A 17,246-nucleotide genomic window follows, 5' to 3' on the forward strand; every position below is an offset into this window, starting at 1 on the left:
ACCGCATTTTTTTAACGTTGAATTTTTCTTTGTCCGACGAGAATACAGTGACATAAATTACCCTTTTTCTACTAGTGGTGGTAAGCTGTAAAAACTATTTTATTGTGATCTCTTAAAATGGGTAGGGACTGACTATAGGAAAGCAAAACACCATTGTGATGAATTGTAGTAAAAATTGCTTACCTAATTTGAGCTATGTGGATAACCGGGAGCAACTGGGTTGAAACTTGAAAAAGTTTTTGTTCTTAAAATAAAATAAAAAAACACAAAATTTGGAATCCGTGGTAGTAGGTTTTAACAAAATGAAAAATATAATTTGTTTTTTCTTTGCTTATTAACACCAAATCTTTAAGAACAAGAATACGTTGTTGACAAGGGGGAAATTGTATTTGATTTTTTTTTTAAGTGGGATTTCAAATACGAATATAGTTGATAAAAATGTTGTGATTAAGAATAAATATATTACTAAAGGTAATTAACCAAATTTTTTAACAAAATATTATTTATATGGAAAAAACCTATAAATAATTCATCGTTATAGTTAAAATAAAAATCTTTAAGAACACTGTTGTTTAACTTAAACAATTTAAGTTCCTTAAAAATCGATAATTACATTTCTAAATATCTATTATTTTTTCAAATAGACCAGCAAATTAGTCATGCAAAAAAGCTGGACCCCCTTGTTTGTTAGGTGGACAGAAGTTTGATTTGAGGCAATTATTCAATCCCAAAATCAAACCAAACCAATTGGACAAAGGGCAATGGACAAGAATATTGTGTTTCATAGTTTCCTCTTCGTTGCAAAGGGGCAATGATCTTAATTTTGTTAGTGAAAACTCCTCTTTTAGAAGACATATTTGATCTTGTTTTGTTGAAATAATTTCAATGATGGCCCTCCATAGAAAGTGTTCCTGTTCCACTTTCATCGGGACCATATGAACTTAAGGGGTGGACATTTCATCTTGTACAGGTAGACAATAAAGTCAATTGCTCCATCTTTTATAAATCTATATTTAGACGTCAATTAGTTAATTAGCATATTATTACTTACTAAATTTTCATTGATTCCTAGTTGTTTCGGAAAAGTGAAAAGCTTCAAGAGTTGAACGATATAGTTTATACATTATAATCCAACTGTAAGTAGATGTTGATCATAAAAAAATGGTAAGTAGATGCTATTGTAAAAAAAAAAAAATAGTTTTGCATTTATTTAAGACATTTTATTACTTATTTTAAAAAAATTATAAAAAAAATAGTTTTGCATTTACTCTAAACACACAAAAAGAAAAATAAAACTATTAAAATAGATAATGAACCCTAAATTCTGTAGAACGCGTATGATTCATACCAAACAACATTTTGAAGTAATTGTTAGTGATGACTCCAAACACGGAAGCATATAGTCCATATGAACCATAAAATACATGTTATAGTCGTAATTGCAAAAAGATTTTAAAAAAATTAATTGCTTAAATATCATATGAGATCAACTATTCTTAATCATATTATCCGGGTGGAATATTAAAAATATTTAATTATAAAAGACTTAAAAAAAATTTATTTCTTTTATAAAATGAGTGTTAAATCAAAAGATCATTTTGGATTCTTTAGAACATGAGTTTTGAGTTTTAATTTTAACAAATTTTAACATCTTTGTTAAATAAATGTTTTTCAGGAAAGATAAACTTAAATAGATGTTTGGTTATAATGACGTTTAGTCTTTGAGATGAATCTCTTCTTTTGTCTAAGACAATTGCATTAAATATATATCATTTATGATATATGATAATCAAATTATTTGTCTATGTTATTCTCTAACAAATTGAAGGAATAAAAACTTTACTTAAACTTCAAAAATGAATGGAGATTTGTTTTTTTTGTCATATAGAAAGGATAAACAAATATCTCGAAGTATGCAAAATTTCAAAACATAAAATTCTAACAATTCCTCCCATTTCGTACCTTAAAAGTGTTAACTAGTCTCCTTGATCAGATAAAAAATGACAATTTGGTAAAATGTATTTAATGCTCGCATTTAATATATCAACGAACACTTCTCTCTACAAGGAAGGAAGACAAAAAAAAAATTAAGGATATAAGCTTGTCAGTGAAGTTATAGGATTTGCAATGATTATTTTCAAGAAACACTTATATAAAAAAGTTTAAAAGTTTGGGAAAACAAAAAGAGAGAGAAAAAACTACAATGATAAAAATTTAGTTTGTTCTTTCTATAGATCCATGTATTTAAATTTGTTGTATAAAGCATTGAAAATTAGACGAGACAACAAATGATTTATCAGCTTTAACTTTGTGTTATTACTTGAAGTCTAAAGAGACTTTATTGTAAATAATAGTTGATTGTTGAAGTTTGGAGAGAATTCATTGTTCAAATAATACTTGAATAGTTACTTGAAAAGATATGTCAAAAAATACTTAGATTAAACTAAAAGTGACTTAAGCAATAATACTTGTATTTTTGTGAAAGATAATAAAACTTGATCAAAAGTTGAACATAATCTCTTTAGTTAAAACAAATTAGTATAAAAAAAATATTATGTATTTTTTACTTTTATCTCTTCATCTCCCCTTTTAAGATCTTGATACTATTCCAATGTTTCGAAAAAAAAATGTTTGTTTTCAATCGGTAATATTCAACTTTCCCTTTTAATGTTTTACTTTTCACTGCAATAAGTGAGCTTTGATTTTTGTTCATATTTTTATTTTATTTGATTTTACATCTTTCTAAAATTTAAAATAATTATTTTTAATCTTTATAAAATAAATATATTTAAATTTTAACACTTATAAAATACTTTTCTTTAATTTTCGTTCATCCAAAATTAACTGTCACTATTTTTTTTTGTTACTATCATTCATATTCATTTTAGGATAAATGAAGAATATTTAGTTTATTTTAAAAACTTAATTAGAAGTTACATTAGAGATATTACATATTTTTATATAGCATTTTTTTTATATACTATATTCCACTGTCGTTTGAATCAGAGTCTTATGTATATTATTTTAATCACTATCATTACACGATCTTAATAATTTCATGTATATATATATATATATATATATATATATATATATATATATATATATATATATATATTCACTTAATGTGAAAATTTCAGCCTTTTGAAGCTGAAAAAAATAATAATGTAAAAGGTAAGAATAATTCTTTTTTAAATCAAGAATGATTAAAACCGAGAACGCCAAGTGCATGACAGTTTTAATTGTGTATTCATGATGGGGCCATTAATTAACATTTTTACTTGTCTGCTGACTCTTTAATGACTTGTAATTTTAATAGTGTTTTAAATTATCTACACTTAGCATTTTATATTAAATAATATTAATTGAGTGCGTACTTTTCAATTACTTACATATTTTTCTTTTTTCAGTTTTACTTTACACGTCAGTGAGTTTATCTTCTAATAATAACAATAAAGATATATAATTTTAAGGTTGCAACTTTCTCTCAAACTCTGTACATAGTAATGTCATGTCATAGATTCAAATTCAACTAAAGAAAAATATATATATTAGATCATAGTTTGTATTATTTTGTTTAAGTAATGTGGCGATAGACTGAGCTGTACGTAGCATTTTATTGTTTAAAGCAGCTCAATTTAGATGTTTGGCATTCTCATATGAACTATTGTACACTAGAGTATTCGGATTGAATTACCGGGATCAATCTAATAATGAAGTTTTCTTTTAATCTCAGAACGAAACTAAACTATCAAACAAGAAACAAAAAAAATTAAACAAAACAAAATAAAAGAACGAAGCTCTAAGATAAAACACCCACGATATCACTATGTTAGTCAAGTAGCCTTGTATAACTTAAGAGGGAGGTGAATTAAGTTATCTAATTTTTTCTTCTTTTATGAGTTTTTCTAAATTTTTTCTAATAAATTCAATATCATAAACAAATTGTATGTAATGATGCAAAGACTTCACAATCACAATTAAAAGTATAGGGAAAAAGAATTGCAAACTTGATTTTATACTGATTCGGCCAACCTTGTCTACATCCAGTCCTCAAGTCTCCCACTTGAGATTTCCACTATTCATATAACTTTTACAAGACTTGAATTCTTCAACACCTTGGAATTTCCTTTTCTTGTGTTGAGAATCACAAACCAACAAGGAGAACAACACTTTCTCCTTTACAGATCAATAGATGAATTGAATAAAGTAGAGCGACTCTCTTTTGAAGAGTGGATTTTACACTTTGTTGATCTAGTAGAACTCTTTAGATAATCTTTGCAAATGACTTTGGCCAAGTGATTTTTAAAGAGAATTTTTCACAATTGAGTTCGTAATATTCCTCTGAAAAATTATATGTATTTATAGACAATTGTTTCTTAGATTATGTCTTTTCATGAATAGTTATAACTTTCTATAATTTTTCAAAAAATAGGCTCTGGTAATAGATTACAAGACTTGGTAATTGATTACAACAGTTTAAGTTCAAAATGTTTGAAACGTTGTATAATTTAAATTCAAATTTTGAAGTTTTATCTTCTGGTAATCGATTACAAGAATAAGTAATTGATTACTAGAGCACGTTTTAACATTTCAATTTTTAACAGAGAAGTTTTCATCCTTTGGTAATCGATTACATGTACTGGTAATCAATTACCAGACTCATAAAACAAAAATTAGCTTATTAAAACTTAAGATATAGAAAACTTCTATTTTCAAAACCTTATTTTTATATTCAAAAAGATTATTGTAACGACCCGACCGGTCACTACACACCAACCTCAAAACACCGGAAACACCAGACAGAAAGAGCAAGTATATCATTATAGGGTCTAGAATATAAAAATATACAAAGCCTCGATCCGACTAGAGTTAGAGTGTATCAAATTATCCTACCGGCTAAATACAACCAACTGCTACACCTAGTAGCTATTACAACAAAATATCAACAAAACATGGCCAGCTCCGCAAACCAGCTGCCGACTCACCACGAACCAAACACCTAATCCTGTTCTGCTCCCGTAAATCATACGATCATAGCAGTCCAACCACAAGGAAACAACAAGGGTAAGCTAGTATAAAAAAAAAAAACATACAACAAAATTCTAATAATCAGTACAACTTCAACCGTCAATACAACAACATTCTACTATCCATTCAATTTATGCAACCAACTTGCAATTTGATATAAATGCGTCGTCACGCATATCACCTCGGAGATTCTCCTACAACAACTCAGCCGTGAAGGCCTACCACAACTCAGCCGTTAAGGCCTACAACAACTCAACCCTTGAGGCCTACAACAACTCAGCCAATACGGCCTACAACAACTCAGCCATTACGGCCTACAACAACTCATATCATTATTCAACACACCTCAACTTTTTCAACTTAACATACAACACAACTCAACTTATCAACATACAACACAACTTATCCACATACACTCAACTTATCAACATACAACTCAATTTATCAACATACAACTCAACTTATCAACATACAACTCAATTTATCAACATACAACTCAGTTTATCAACATACAACTCAACTTATCAACATACAACTCAATTTATCAACATACAACTCAACTTATCAACATACAACAACATAATTCAATACATAAAAGGAAATGTCTCATCCCCGCGCCCGGCGCCCTCGAAGTTGTGCCCAGCGCAGTACAACCAGAGAGCCCCAGGGGGCTAGCGCGCCCAGCGCAAGCAGGCTCGCGCTCAGCAGGACTCAGCCAGAGAGCACAAGGCTCTCCCGCGCTTGGCGCAATACAACTGCGCCCAATGCAGGCCAGACAGAGACTTCAAGGAGCCTCACGTGTCCAGCGCACCTAACCCAGCGCTCAGCGCGGGAAAGGTAGAGACCACCCCATTGGTCTCGCGCCCAGCGAAATTCGGAATTGCGCCCAGCGCCCATGAGGCAGAGACTCCCAAGGAGTCTCACGCCTAGCGCGACAAGGGACGCGCTCAGCGCCCAAAAGAAGAACCAAAACCTGCCACAACTGGTATCGCGCCCAACGCGGGCCAAGTCACGCCCAACGCGGGCCAGCCAGAGACCCACAATCTCAAGTGCGCTCAGCGCACTCATCATGGTGCTTAGCGGGCTTGACCAAATAGGTCCCTTGATGGCCGCGCGCCCAGGCACGAAGAACCCCGCTCAGCGCGAAGCTCAGCAGCAACCAACCATTTTCGAATAAATTCATCAAAGACCTGCGAAAAGACCAGAAACTTCACATGCAATCGGTTCAAAACACTACATTTTCATCCAAGAGTCCAAAAGTACTACCTTTTTCAACATGCAACAACGATCAAGACTGTTCCCCAAAATTTCTCAACAATCCCCGAAACCCCAAAAACAACAAGTTTCCTTAATCCAGCCACGAATCAGTCATCGACAAGCATCTAACGAGTTCCTAGAATTCGTCCACAACCAGAAATAGCGAAAAAGAACAAAACACTAACTTCCCTTACCTCACTCAAGGAAATCGAGCTTCCGGGAACTTGAACGAAGAAGAAGAAATGAAGAAGGAAGAGCTTGAGGAAGAATAGGGTTGCACACGATTCAGCTAGCTCTCCTCAATTTGATCAGCCCCTACACACCCAGAGAATTGAATCCAAAAGCCAGAAATCGATAGTGAGGGTTGAGTAAGAAAGTGGGTCAGCAAAATGAGGGTGAAGAAAATGAGAGTTGAGTGAGAAGAGTGTCTAGGGAAAAAGAAAAGGAAGGAAAAGGGGTCTCACAATTATATTTGGGTTTTCTTGAATTTCTTTATTTTAAATGGCCAAGTAATCTTATGCAATATTTCTAAAGATTTCTTTTTACATATAAAGCTAGGTTAACAAGACTTATCTAGTTAATACTTTGAGATTTTTGTTTCTTGATCAACTTTCTTTAACTTGATCTCTTATTTTCTACAATTGCTTTGACATCATCAAAATCTTGTACATATGTTCTTTCACACACTAAGCATTAGAGAGCTTAGAGCTTGAGGGGAAAAAGTATTCCAAACATGTAGAGGAACCTGCTTGATGTTGAAGATTATTTATTTATTTATTTTATAACTAAGAGATATGACTCTCTTTGATTAGAAAAGTGACATTTTTAATTATGATTTTATATTAAGGCAAAAATTGAATTCCAATCTTTAGTTAAAGAAGATAAATATGAAATTATTTGTGTCATCTTTTGATGAGATCAACTAATATTTGAGAGTCAATTTTATATATTAGAGTTTTAATTTCCAATGTCCAAACAAGTTGAAGACTATGGAGAATGGTAAATAGTTGCCATATAATAATGGAGTTATATAAGAGTTTTAGGTTTAAATTATATTATTTTTATTGTAATTCTTGTTCATTAAAAAAAACAAAACATTGTAATTAAAAGAATCATTAATACAGAAAAGGATTTAAAACTAATTGTGATTAGATTATAGAATTAAAATTAAGAAATATTTAAATTTGATATAATGAAAAAAGTGATTGCAACTTTTTACTTTTAAATATATTCATATTTATATAAAGATACAAATAAAACAAGTTATTACAGTGTTAATTTTATATTTATATCTAAATATTTAAATAAAAACTAATAATTATAAGATGAAGAAACAAAAATTTATAAAATAAAAGAGAAAAATTCTTTATAGAAGTAACTCAGGGAACTTTCTTATATTCTCTCATTCATAGATAGATTCAGTAAGAAATAAAAGCAATATTTACTTTATAACTAGTTTAAATCAATATTAATTAGTCATAGCATAATTTAAAATTGAAAAAGAATAAATTGTTCTTAGCATGAACTTGGTAATATAAGTATCATGTTTACCCAGTACCTTCAATCACAAATTACATTACTTACTATAAATTCGGTTAAAATATGAAAAAGTATTGCAACATTCTGTCTTTTCAACATGAGAAAATAATATTTCAATATTTATTAGAATTAGTGATGGTTGCATTTTTTTTTTCATTTGATTTTTTTTAAAAATAATTTAGAATAAATTTAGACCAGTAGAAAAAGAGGCACCTTGTACTTTTGAATTATTTAAAAATTAAAATAAAATAAAAAATAATAATTTAAATATTAATTAGTGTTTTTTATAGGTTTTTTTTTTTTTTTTTTTTTTATCAATATGAGATTTAAATTTTTTTCTCAATATACTCTCATGCTTAGTATTGTTAGGCATGGTATATAGATAAATAATAAATTATATATATATATATATAATATTTAGATTTCCCCCGATAACGATTGAAGGTCCATGATATTACACTGATACACGATTCACACTTCCAGCAACCATTTTTCCGATGGAAATTAGTTTCCAAAAAGAACATTAATCATTGATACAATATATTCGAAAAAAGAGAGGGTATTTTGGAGAAGAAAAATGAACTGCAGATATAAAACGGAGGTACACTTAACCATCAAGGAGGTATATTTAACAATTGGCATGAACATTTCCTTCCTTCGATCCAAATCATGTAGAGGCTGAACCCATAAAGGCTTGCCAGCTCTTGTTTTTATCGGTGGGCTAGAAGCCCAACATCACAACACTTGTATGGGATAGGTAAATTTGGGATTATTAGGAAATTCAACTTGTCTGATTGTTTTGTTTGATGGATGTTCTATGTTCTTGCTTGGCCATTGCTATTGGGCAAAAATTATTCTCTTGTTTAGTGAATGATGTTTTATGGGAAATTCCCTGTGAATCGTTGCTTGGGAAGGAAACTATATAATGTTATGTGGGCTCTAATGCTCTGTACAGTGTACACATCAGTTTAGGGGAAAATTTGTGTTTAATTATTGTGAAGTGGAAAATGTTTTGCTAGATTGAGTATGGATGTCATGTATTGACTGAAATAGAGGTGCTGGGAAAGTTTCTAAATCCTAATAGTGTAATTCCCCGGTGAATAAGAAAACGTGTTAGGAACCATGTGCCTTTGATATTGAGAGATTTGGTTGCAATGGGTTTTGGGGCAATACATAAAATTTAATATAACCAACACGAGCACTATGGATCTAATACAGGACTGATCAGTACCAATTAAAACAAATACCATTAATGAATTAGGAAACAAATTAACCAAGGTTTGGCGGACAAAATAAGATATTAAATAGTTATATATATATATATATATATATATATATATATATATATAAAATAAATGTTAATTTAAGATACAGCTAAATACAAATACAATAATTCTTACAATCAGTACATCATATTTTATCTTTCTCTCCATTAATAAATTAAATGTAATAAATAATGGCATAGAAAGATAGAAAAAAAATTGAACAAATTATACAACAAATTTGTATAAGCATCATTTCCTATATTGATTTTAATGTTCTTATATAAGCGAGTCATACTATATAATATATAGTAGCAAATATTGTCAATGAAGTTCTTTTGGCATATGGGTTATTGGAGTTCCATTACATTTGATATAAGTCACCCTGCGTAATTACAATTTACATTTACAACTACTTGACCACTGAATAAAAATGTACACATCAGTTTAACGATCTGAAATTGAAACTTCAATAAAAGTATTAAACACCACAAAATAATAGGAAACGACAATAAAATGGTCATTGTATTTCTTAATTTAACATGAATGCAATTACTCAATATTGAATAAAAAGAATTACATCCTCATACCAATATAACACAAAAATAACCCTCATCAGGACAAGGTCCCAAGTATCGATTTTTGGAAGGGGCGTCTTCAAGATATCGATTAGGAAATAACGAAATTCTTCTATTTGGGTCTTCATATTTGAACAGACGCATTCAAACCTACAAATCTGCAAAGAAGTTGTTTGAACCACCTTGAGCATGCCCATTTGCATTCTTTCTCTTGCTCCCTGCAAAGTTGTCAAACACATTTAACCAAAACATATATATAGCCTTCCAAATTTCCAATAACCATACCGTGTATATACTTTTTAGTGATGGGCATTGGGCACTCTAACATTCACATCTATCACAAATTATATCTCACCTTTACTCTTTGAAGGATCATCATCTAGATCCATCTCATCATCATCGTCACTGTCAATGGCTCCAGCTTCATTTCTTTGTGAATTTCCTGAGCCTTGTAGAATATTATCCAAGTCCCATAGCTGCATAAAAAAATGTTGGGTGTTGAGGCGACTAATTTGTTAGTATAATCCGTGCAAAAATATAAGAAATATACAGGCACATGCAACCAATGGTTCACCTTTCTAACAGTGACCCACTATCCATTATTAATAAAGATACTTCAGATTATTGACAGGTCATATTTATGCCAAACCATTGCAAATTCATCCAACCACTATGTTAAAAGATATGTTTTGTTCTTTTGAAGTTCTAAGGAAAATGATGGCTAGAGCGTGCAAATAGCATTGCACTACGGTTGCACTCATGAGTGCACTTGTAACACAGACCGTGCAAGACCCTCAGTTTTAACTTTTAACTAGGTATTAAAGTTTTGACAATTATCAAATAAAAAATATTTAGCCATCATTGGTTAGCATTACTAGTCACAACTTGTGTCTTTTAACTAAGTTTTCCAGCATTTGAATCATAACCTTAGGTATGAAATAAACTATATTTGGGAGAATACTCATTTTATACACACGATTTTTTATGGAAATTAGTCATTGCTTTCAACAATGAAAACTTCATACCAATGTCATGGTTATAAAAAAAAACAATTTAATTGATGTGATAATAGTTTATATTTCACAACTGTTTAATATCCTTTATCATAAATCTATTACAATTTATAAATTATAGTAAATAAAATTATTATAGTTTTTCAAATACAACCATCATTATAAGCACATAATTTTGAGACTTACAACTAGGTCAACTCTCAAACTTTATTGCATATCATCAATTGTCCCTCTTTGGTTGCAAATGTCCATCCCAATAAACAATATAAGCACTCTGGTGGAAATTATTTTCTTTTACTTAAAATCCTTACCACTTAGAGTCCCCTTTATATTGAGGGGGTTAAATTATATATTGTCTCTATCTGTGACGGGCCTCCAATGAAAGTATACAGTAGAAGGGAGAAAAAGAGCAAGAAAGAATGGGAAAAGTGGAAAATTGTAGCGAGAAGTCTGTTATGTAGAATCATAACAACTCGGGATATGGCAATATGAGATGGGAATAGAAGATGCCGGAATTTGTGAAAGGGGAAGGATAGAATGAGAAGAGACGTGGGAGGGGGGGCAGAATCATTTGAGTGGTTTAAGGGTGGCTTTTTCCAGGACAGAGGAGTTTCCTTCTCTGCTTTCTTTTTAATTTTTTTTATAATTTCCATTATTTCCACTGTACCAGAGCACTGACCTCCGGAATTTTCTCATTAATTCTATAGAAAACTCGGTTTCTATCAACTTGACACTCTTTTTTGTTTTAATCCATGCACAAAAAAGTCAACATTTTGGTCCCTACATGAAAAATTATTTACAAAATAGTGCTATACATTTATTGAAGTTATATCGGTATTAGATTTTTCTCATAAAGGGACTAAAAACAAAATAAATATCAACTTTGGGGACCACAATGTAAAAAACATATATATATGTAAGGACTAACATGAAGTGCAAACTGTTCCAACTTTGCCAAACAGTAAGAATCAATTAATAAATGTTTGCTTCATGTAGGTGAAATAGGAACTAAAATGTAGAGTTTCTTTGGTAGGAACTGAACGAAATAGTGAGGTACGAACCAAATTTTAAATTTAACCGATTTAAGTCCAACTGTTCTTGAGAACAAAGTTATGATGCCCCAATAAAATGACCATATAGGGGTTTACAGTTACAATCAAGATAATGAGTGTCTAGTATAATGATAAATTTGCCACAAAGCAGAGGAAACAATTCCACAAATTTGAGAGAATTAGGAAAGACAAGTACCTTTAACATTTGATCATGGGCAATGCTTCCAAGGAACTTCCTATCATGAGAGAATGCTACAATACCAAAGAAACCATAAGTGAAGATTACAAGAAGCAAGGAATTAAAAAAAAACACATGAAAACATACAGTAATGCATGCTAGAAACAATAATGAGGCTAAAAACAGGGGGGAAAAGATGAAAAGTCCCAAAATCCTCTTACCGAGACAAAATCTAAAGAATTAATGCTAAGAGACAGGATAAATACAGAAGAAGTTGAGGCTTAAAACAAGAGTCCACATGCAGACTGAAACAGAACCGGTAAACATTAAATACTAAGAGGAAGAGACTATTACCAAGACATTCAACAGGATATTCCGAGTGTTCTGCAATTGGCTGGATGACTCTGTTAGGTAATATCCCAACAAGGCTGATCATTAAAAAAGAATGTTAATATAAATAAAACAACAAAAGAAATACAAGATTGAAATGTGATTCAATGATTCAAACGAGGTAAAATGCTCTCAAACATAGAGACTCACTTGATAATCCCATTCTCTGATCCTGTAATAATCCTATCTTCATCAAGCTAAAATTATAAAAATAAAAAAGTTTATTACAAGACCTAAGTATGGTAAAAAAAAAGGCCTACCGTAGCTGAAATAATCATGTTACATTATCTACTCACCTTCAGCATAGTATCAATAGAGTTAGAAGAGAGATCAACAAATCGATCGCTGGAATTGAAGCCAAATAGTTAGAACGTCAGCCGAACAGGTATAATAAGAAAAATACAGGAGAATGAGAGTATCATTATTGTCTCTCTGCTCCAGAAATAAAATCATCTCTATCATGTAGTTCTGACATGTTCCACATTATATACCTACAATCCTTGAAGCATCCCCATGAATACAATAGAATGATTCCAGTTTGTGATCCGCATACAACTTTCCTACCATTCTGTTTACCAAGCCAAAAAATGCAGATATCAGTCATGTGATAATTTAAGATGATATGTGAGTCAAACACAGTACATCTTTCAGCACAAAGAAAGACATTGACTAATAGCCTGTTTGGGCATGTTGTAAAATCAATAAATAGTAGCATTATAATTTGAAAAGAAAAAAAACTTCAATTTTTTGAATTATTTGGCCAAAGTATAAAATACTTAAGCGATGATAGAAATAGAAAATATACTGTTAAAAGCAAGAAGAAAATAGTTCTTCTAGGAAGCAAGAATAAAAATAGATGTATTTAATAAAATTAATTTTTCATAGCACTTTTTCAAAGGAACATTTAAGAAAATCCTGCAAAAGCATTAATATTCACTGCAAACTTATCGTCATGGGTATAAAATATGATACCTTCATTAAAACAACAGATAGTAGCTCATCTTCAGAAAATTCCGATTGAGCTTGCACCTGTCAACAAAACAAATCAGGAAAAGGTGGCTTAAAATTCAAATGCAATAAATAAACAGTGTTTATGTTTTAAAAGGAACAAGAAAATTAAGATATACAGCTTACTTTATTTCTTCGAAGATTGCAAACAGACAGAGTCCCATCTCCACTTAACAACAAAAGAAAATTGAACAGGGAAAAGAAGTTAGACTATACTGATGGGTCGAGTAAGTAGAATTTGAAGAAGAAAAAAATCGTTATAATATTCATCAAGCATATTGAAAGGGAATTCAATTAACAAGGTATATATACTTCATAAGAAGTTTAAAATAAAACAAGAAGCGGGCCATTTCCCACCAGCTGTTTTGCACACATCCAAATCACCAAGGTTTGACATTCTACCATCTTTTCTACAATAGGTGTTGCCACAACATTTTCTATAATAAGTTCATTTCTAATATTGTCTAGTATGCAATAGTTATCCAGGGCAATATTATCATCTCTTCTACATTGCATTGGTTCTCTTGGCTTTTTACTACCAAGCATTCAATTCCATACAAAATGGCCACAGTGATAATATTTTCCTTTAAGCTTGAGTTGTACTTTTTTATATCAAATACACGCAAGTCATTCTTCCAATTTGTCCATCACACCTGAATCCTATGGTTTACATCTCTATTTCTCCAAACTCCTAGAATGAACCCTAGATACTATTGTGTGAAAGTGGGGAGGTATGTCCTTCAAGTTTCACCTCACACCAGGGTTGTTGTGTAATAGGTTTCAATTCCAAGGTATGGAACTTGAGTTCCACATTGAGGGCATGGGATTCTTGGGCACACCAACTACAATAGCTAGCTCTTGTGGTGAAGCTCTCTCAAGGTTCTTAACACTGTGCCTCTTGCTAAACATACATTCCGTAGACATAGTGACCCTTGTACTTGTGCAGAAGTCATAATCTCCCAAGGCAGTTTCAAATTAAAACACCGATAGAAAAGCTCTAGATAACATCATTGCAAATTGCACAATCCCTCAATAGATACACAATCCCTCCCCGCAAGAAAGTCCAGAAAATATACTAATAATCACAACCTAGTGACAACTACAGTAATTTCTTTTATATCATTCGTATTTTGGAGCAGGTGAAGTTGCTACCTTGTTGACAGCAGTTTCATTGCATCAGATGCGAAAGTCATATCTGAAATGTAATCTTCATGGGCATTAAAAGAATTGCAACAACTACGTTCCCTGGTATCCCATACCTACAAGAAGGAAGAGAATTAAATGAGACCTTCTCATGACTAAAAAAATAATTATTGCAACCATCTTCAGAACTATGAAACACCGATACTTCAATTTGCTTCACGTATCCGTATCCGATACGTATCCGACACGATTCTCTCAGATACTTCACCGATACTTATCGGTGATACGTATCGATAAAATATTTAAATTTTTGAAAAATTATGAAATATCTATTACAACTAAATAAGATATATAAACATTTTTAATATAGAAACATGGAAATATTGATCCTTGATAAACTGTAAATGAAAATTGCCTTCTACTTTTACATAGATAATTTTAAGAAAGGAATGAAATTAATAATATTATTTCTATTTGTAAATAATAAAAAGTAATTTATGATAAAATGGTTTATAATTATTTTTAGTAATGTACAATAAGTATGTTTTTAATTTGGATTTGCAAAATAGCAATTATATATTTAATGTTTATGAATGTTGATCAAAATTACAAGTACACAATTATTATGTTGTATAAACATTGATATATATGACGACACGTATCTTACAAGTATCGTATCTTATATATTTTAAAATAAACGTATCGCCGTATCGGATACGTATCGTATCCGATACGCGTATCGTATCGGTGCATCATAGCTTCAGAATAGTGATGGGTGGCTAAGTGGAGTAGTGACTAAAAAAATGACATGAAAAATATTCAAATAGGTTGACATCAAATGGAAACCATAACATGATATGGAACTCATAGCAAAAGTAAATGCCAAGAATTTGAAGAAAATAAAAGTTACCTTTATACAACCTTCATCATCTCCTGAGGCAACAGTTGACTCAGTCAAGTTTATCAATCTATTTACTGCAGCCCTGCATCACAATAAAAACCACACAAATCCTAAAGCAATGAGGATGCTTGTGATGCTTCTGTTACCCAAATCACGACAAGGGTGTAATTGCAGCAAATCTACTCACTCATGAGCATTATCCAGACGGGCAATTGTAGATCCAGTTTCCACATCAGTAGCCAGTATCGAGCAATCAGGAGAACCCGTCAACAGTGCTAAAACAAACATAGCAACAAGCACTTTAAATTCAAACTCATCCAAATGAAATCATCAACATCATATCCAAAGAAAAGTGCATTACCACGTCCACCATTGATGAATCGAGCTGCCCTGCAAGACTCAGTGTGAGCATGAACTTCCAACATCCTGAAACAAAGTTAAGAAAAATAAGTGCAACAGAGAATTACAAATTAGTAGCAAAAAAGCAACCAACAACCAACACTGAGCAGACAAAATCAAGTCAATATTCATGCGAGTTTCACATACCGAACAATTACAGAAACAAGAGGTTTAGAATTTGTACCTCACAGGGGCACTATCAGGGCTGTAACGGTATCTGCAGCACATATAATTCAATGTAATCATTACCATAATAACATAAACAAAAGAAGATTAACATAACAACTAGGGTTAGAGCTATAAGGAGGGTGTGGGTTCAAATCCTTCCACTAACATAACAACTAACAATCAATATTTGCCGATAAAAATAAAATAAAATAAAATAAACAAAAGAAGACATAAAATATTAATAATATAAACTAAGTTTAGGTAAAGGATAAAATGTATTTATTTAGGTCCTTGATTTTCAGTAAAAATTACTTATAATCCCTATGCTTAAAAACAACGACTTTGGTTATTGTACTTTTTATAATTGGTGAATTACATGCCCTTCATGGAACTTAGGATACTAGAATGAGGGTCTTGAGGGACAAAATTCATCAATTATACAAAAACACGAGTAAAATCATTGGTTTTATAATTATAGGGACCAAGACCAATTTTGACTGAAATTTGATGGACTTAAAATACATTTGACCCTTAAGTAAAGTCTGGGCTAGCTAGGAAACTGTGGCTCCAAAGTAACATACAGGTGAAGGTCACCGGTAATTAGACCCGCGGCAACGAGATTATCTGAGGGATGAAAATCAATGTCAAATGCGAGTTTCTCCAAATTTATCTCCATAATTCACCTGTTTAGCCACGAAAAAGTATAAATTAGGAAAACAAAAATATGAAGCAAGCTGGGAAGATGGAATCATAGAAACTCAAAATCCATTCCTTCCTCTTTCAACAACAGACCCACACTAAAAAGAAAAGGAAAAAATTGAAAGATGAAGACGAATAAGAACAAGTGCGATGTGGTTGATGTTTAAGTGAATTGGTAGATTCTGGTAGAGAGTGATACCGTTAACTAAGGGAAGGTGTGATTGCTTGTGTTGAATGGAATGAGCAGAGAGTACTTAAACCCTAAACCCCCCAAAACGCAGCGCATTACTATCGGGCTGAGTTTGCAAAATGGGTCAACCCGAAATCAGTTAATGGACACTTCTTCAATTTTCTTTTCTCCCACGAGTGGTGAGCCCCCTAACCTCCTTGTGTGATGGACTACTGGACTCAATAATTGAGTCCACCTCGTACTGAGCCGAGTTAACTCACAACTCGTTTGGACGGTTCTAGGTAATTAAGTTTTTTTATAAATTGAAAATAATTTATAGATGAATTAAAAATAAAATTTTGGTAAAGTTAAAATAAATAAATAAATTAATTTATATATAAATTAATTTTAACTTATTAATTTTTTTTAATTTACTATTTTAAAAGTACTTATAAATTT

At 31.4% G+C, this 17,246-nt stretch overlaps 1 protein-coding gene across 1 annotated transcript; it reads right to left on the minus strand.

The window, feature by feature from the left end:
• Positions 1 to 9,410: 9,410 nt before the first annotated feature.
• Positions 9,411 to 16,993, minus strand: WDR55 (transducin family protein / WD-40 repeat family protein). The gene is made up of 16 exons (XM_020382502.3): positions 16,818 to 16,993; positions 16,501 to 16,602; positions 15,936 to 15,968; positions 15,714 to 15,778; positions 15,540 to 15,627; positions 15,362 to 15,434; positions 14,461 to 14,567; positions 13,435 to 13,477; positions 13,273 to 13,329; positions 12,792 to 12,868; positions 12,597 to 12,645; positions 12,451 to 12,497; positions 12,265 to 12,338; positions 11,929 to 11,984; positions 10,023 to 10,143; positions 9,411 to 9,885 (listed from the first exon to the last, which is right to left on the minus strand). The coding sequence occupies exons 2-16, from the start codon at positions 16,593 to 16,595 to the stop codon at positions 9,818 to 9,820; spliced, it is 1,053 nt and encodes a 350-aa protein (XP_020238091.2). The 5' UTR covers positions 16,596 to 16,602; positions 16,818 to 16,993; the 3' UTR covers positions 9,411 to 9,817.
• Positions 16,994 to 17,246: the final 253 nt, after the last annotated feature.

Source organism: Cajanus cajan, chromosome 7, assembly GCF_000230855.2.
Source record: "Cajanus cajan strain Asha chromosome 7, NIPB_CcT2T_4, whole genome shotgun sequence".
NCBI classification, from domain to species: Eukaryota; Viridiplantae; Streptophyta; class Magnoliopsida; order Fabales; family Fabaceae; genus Cajanus; species Cajanus cajan.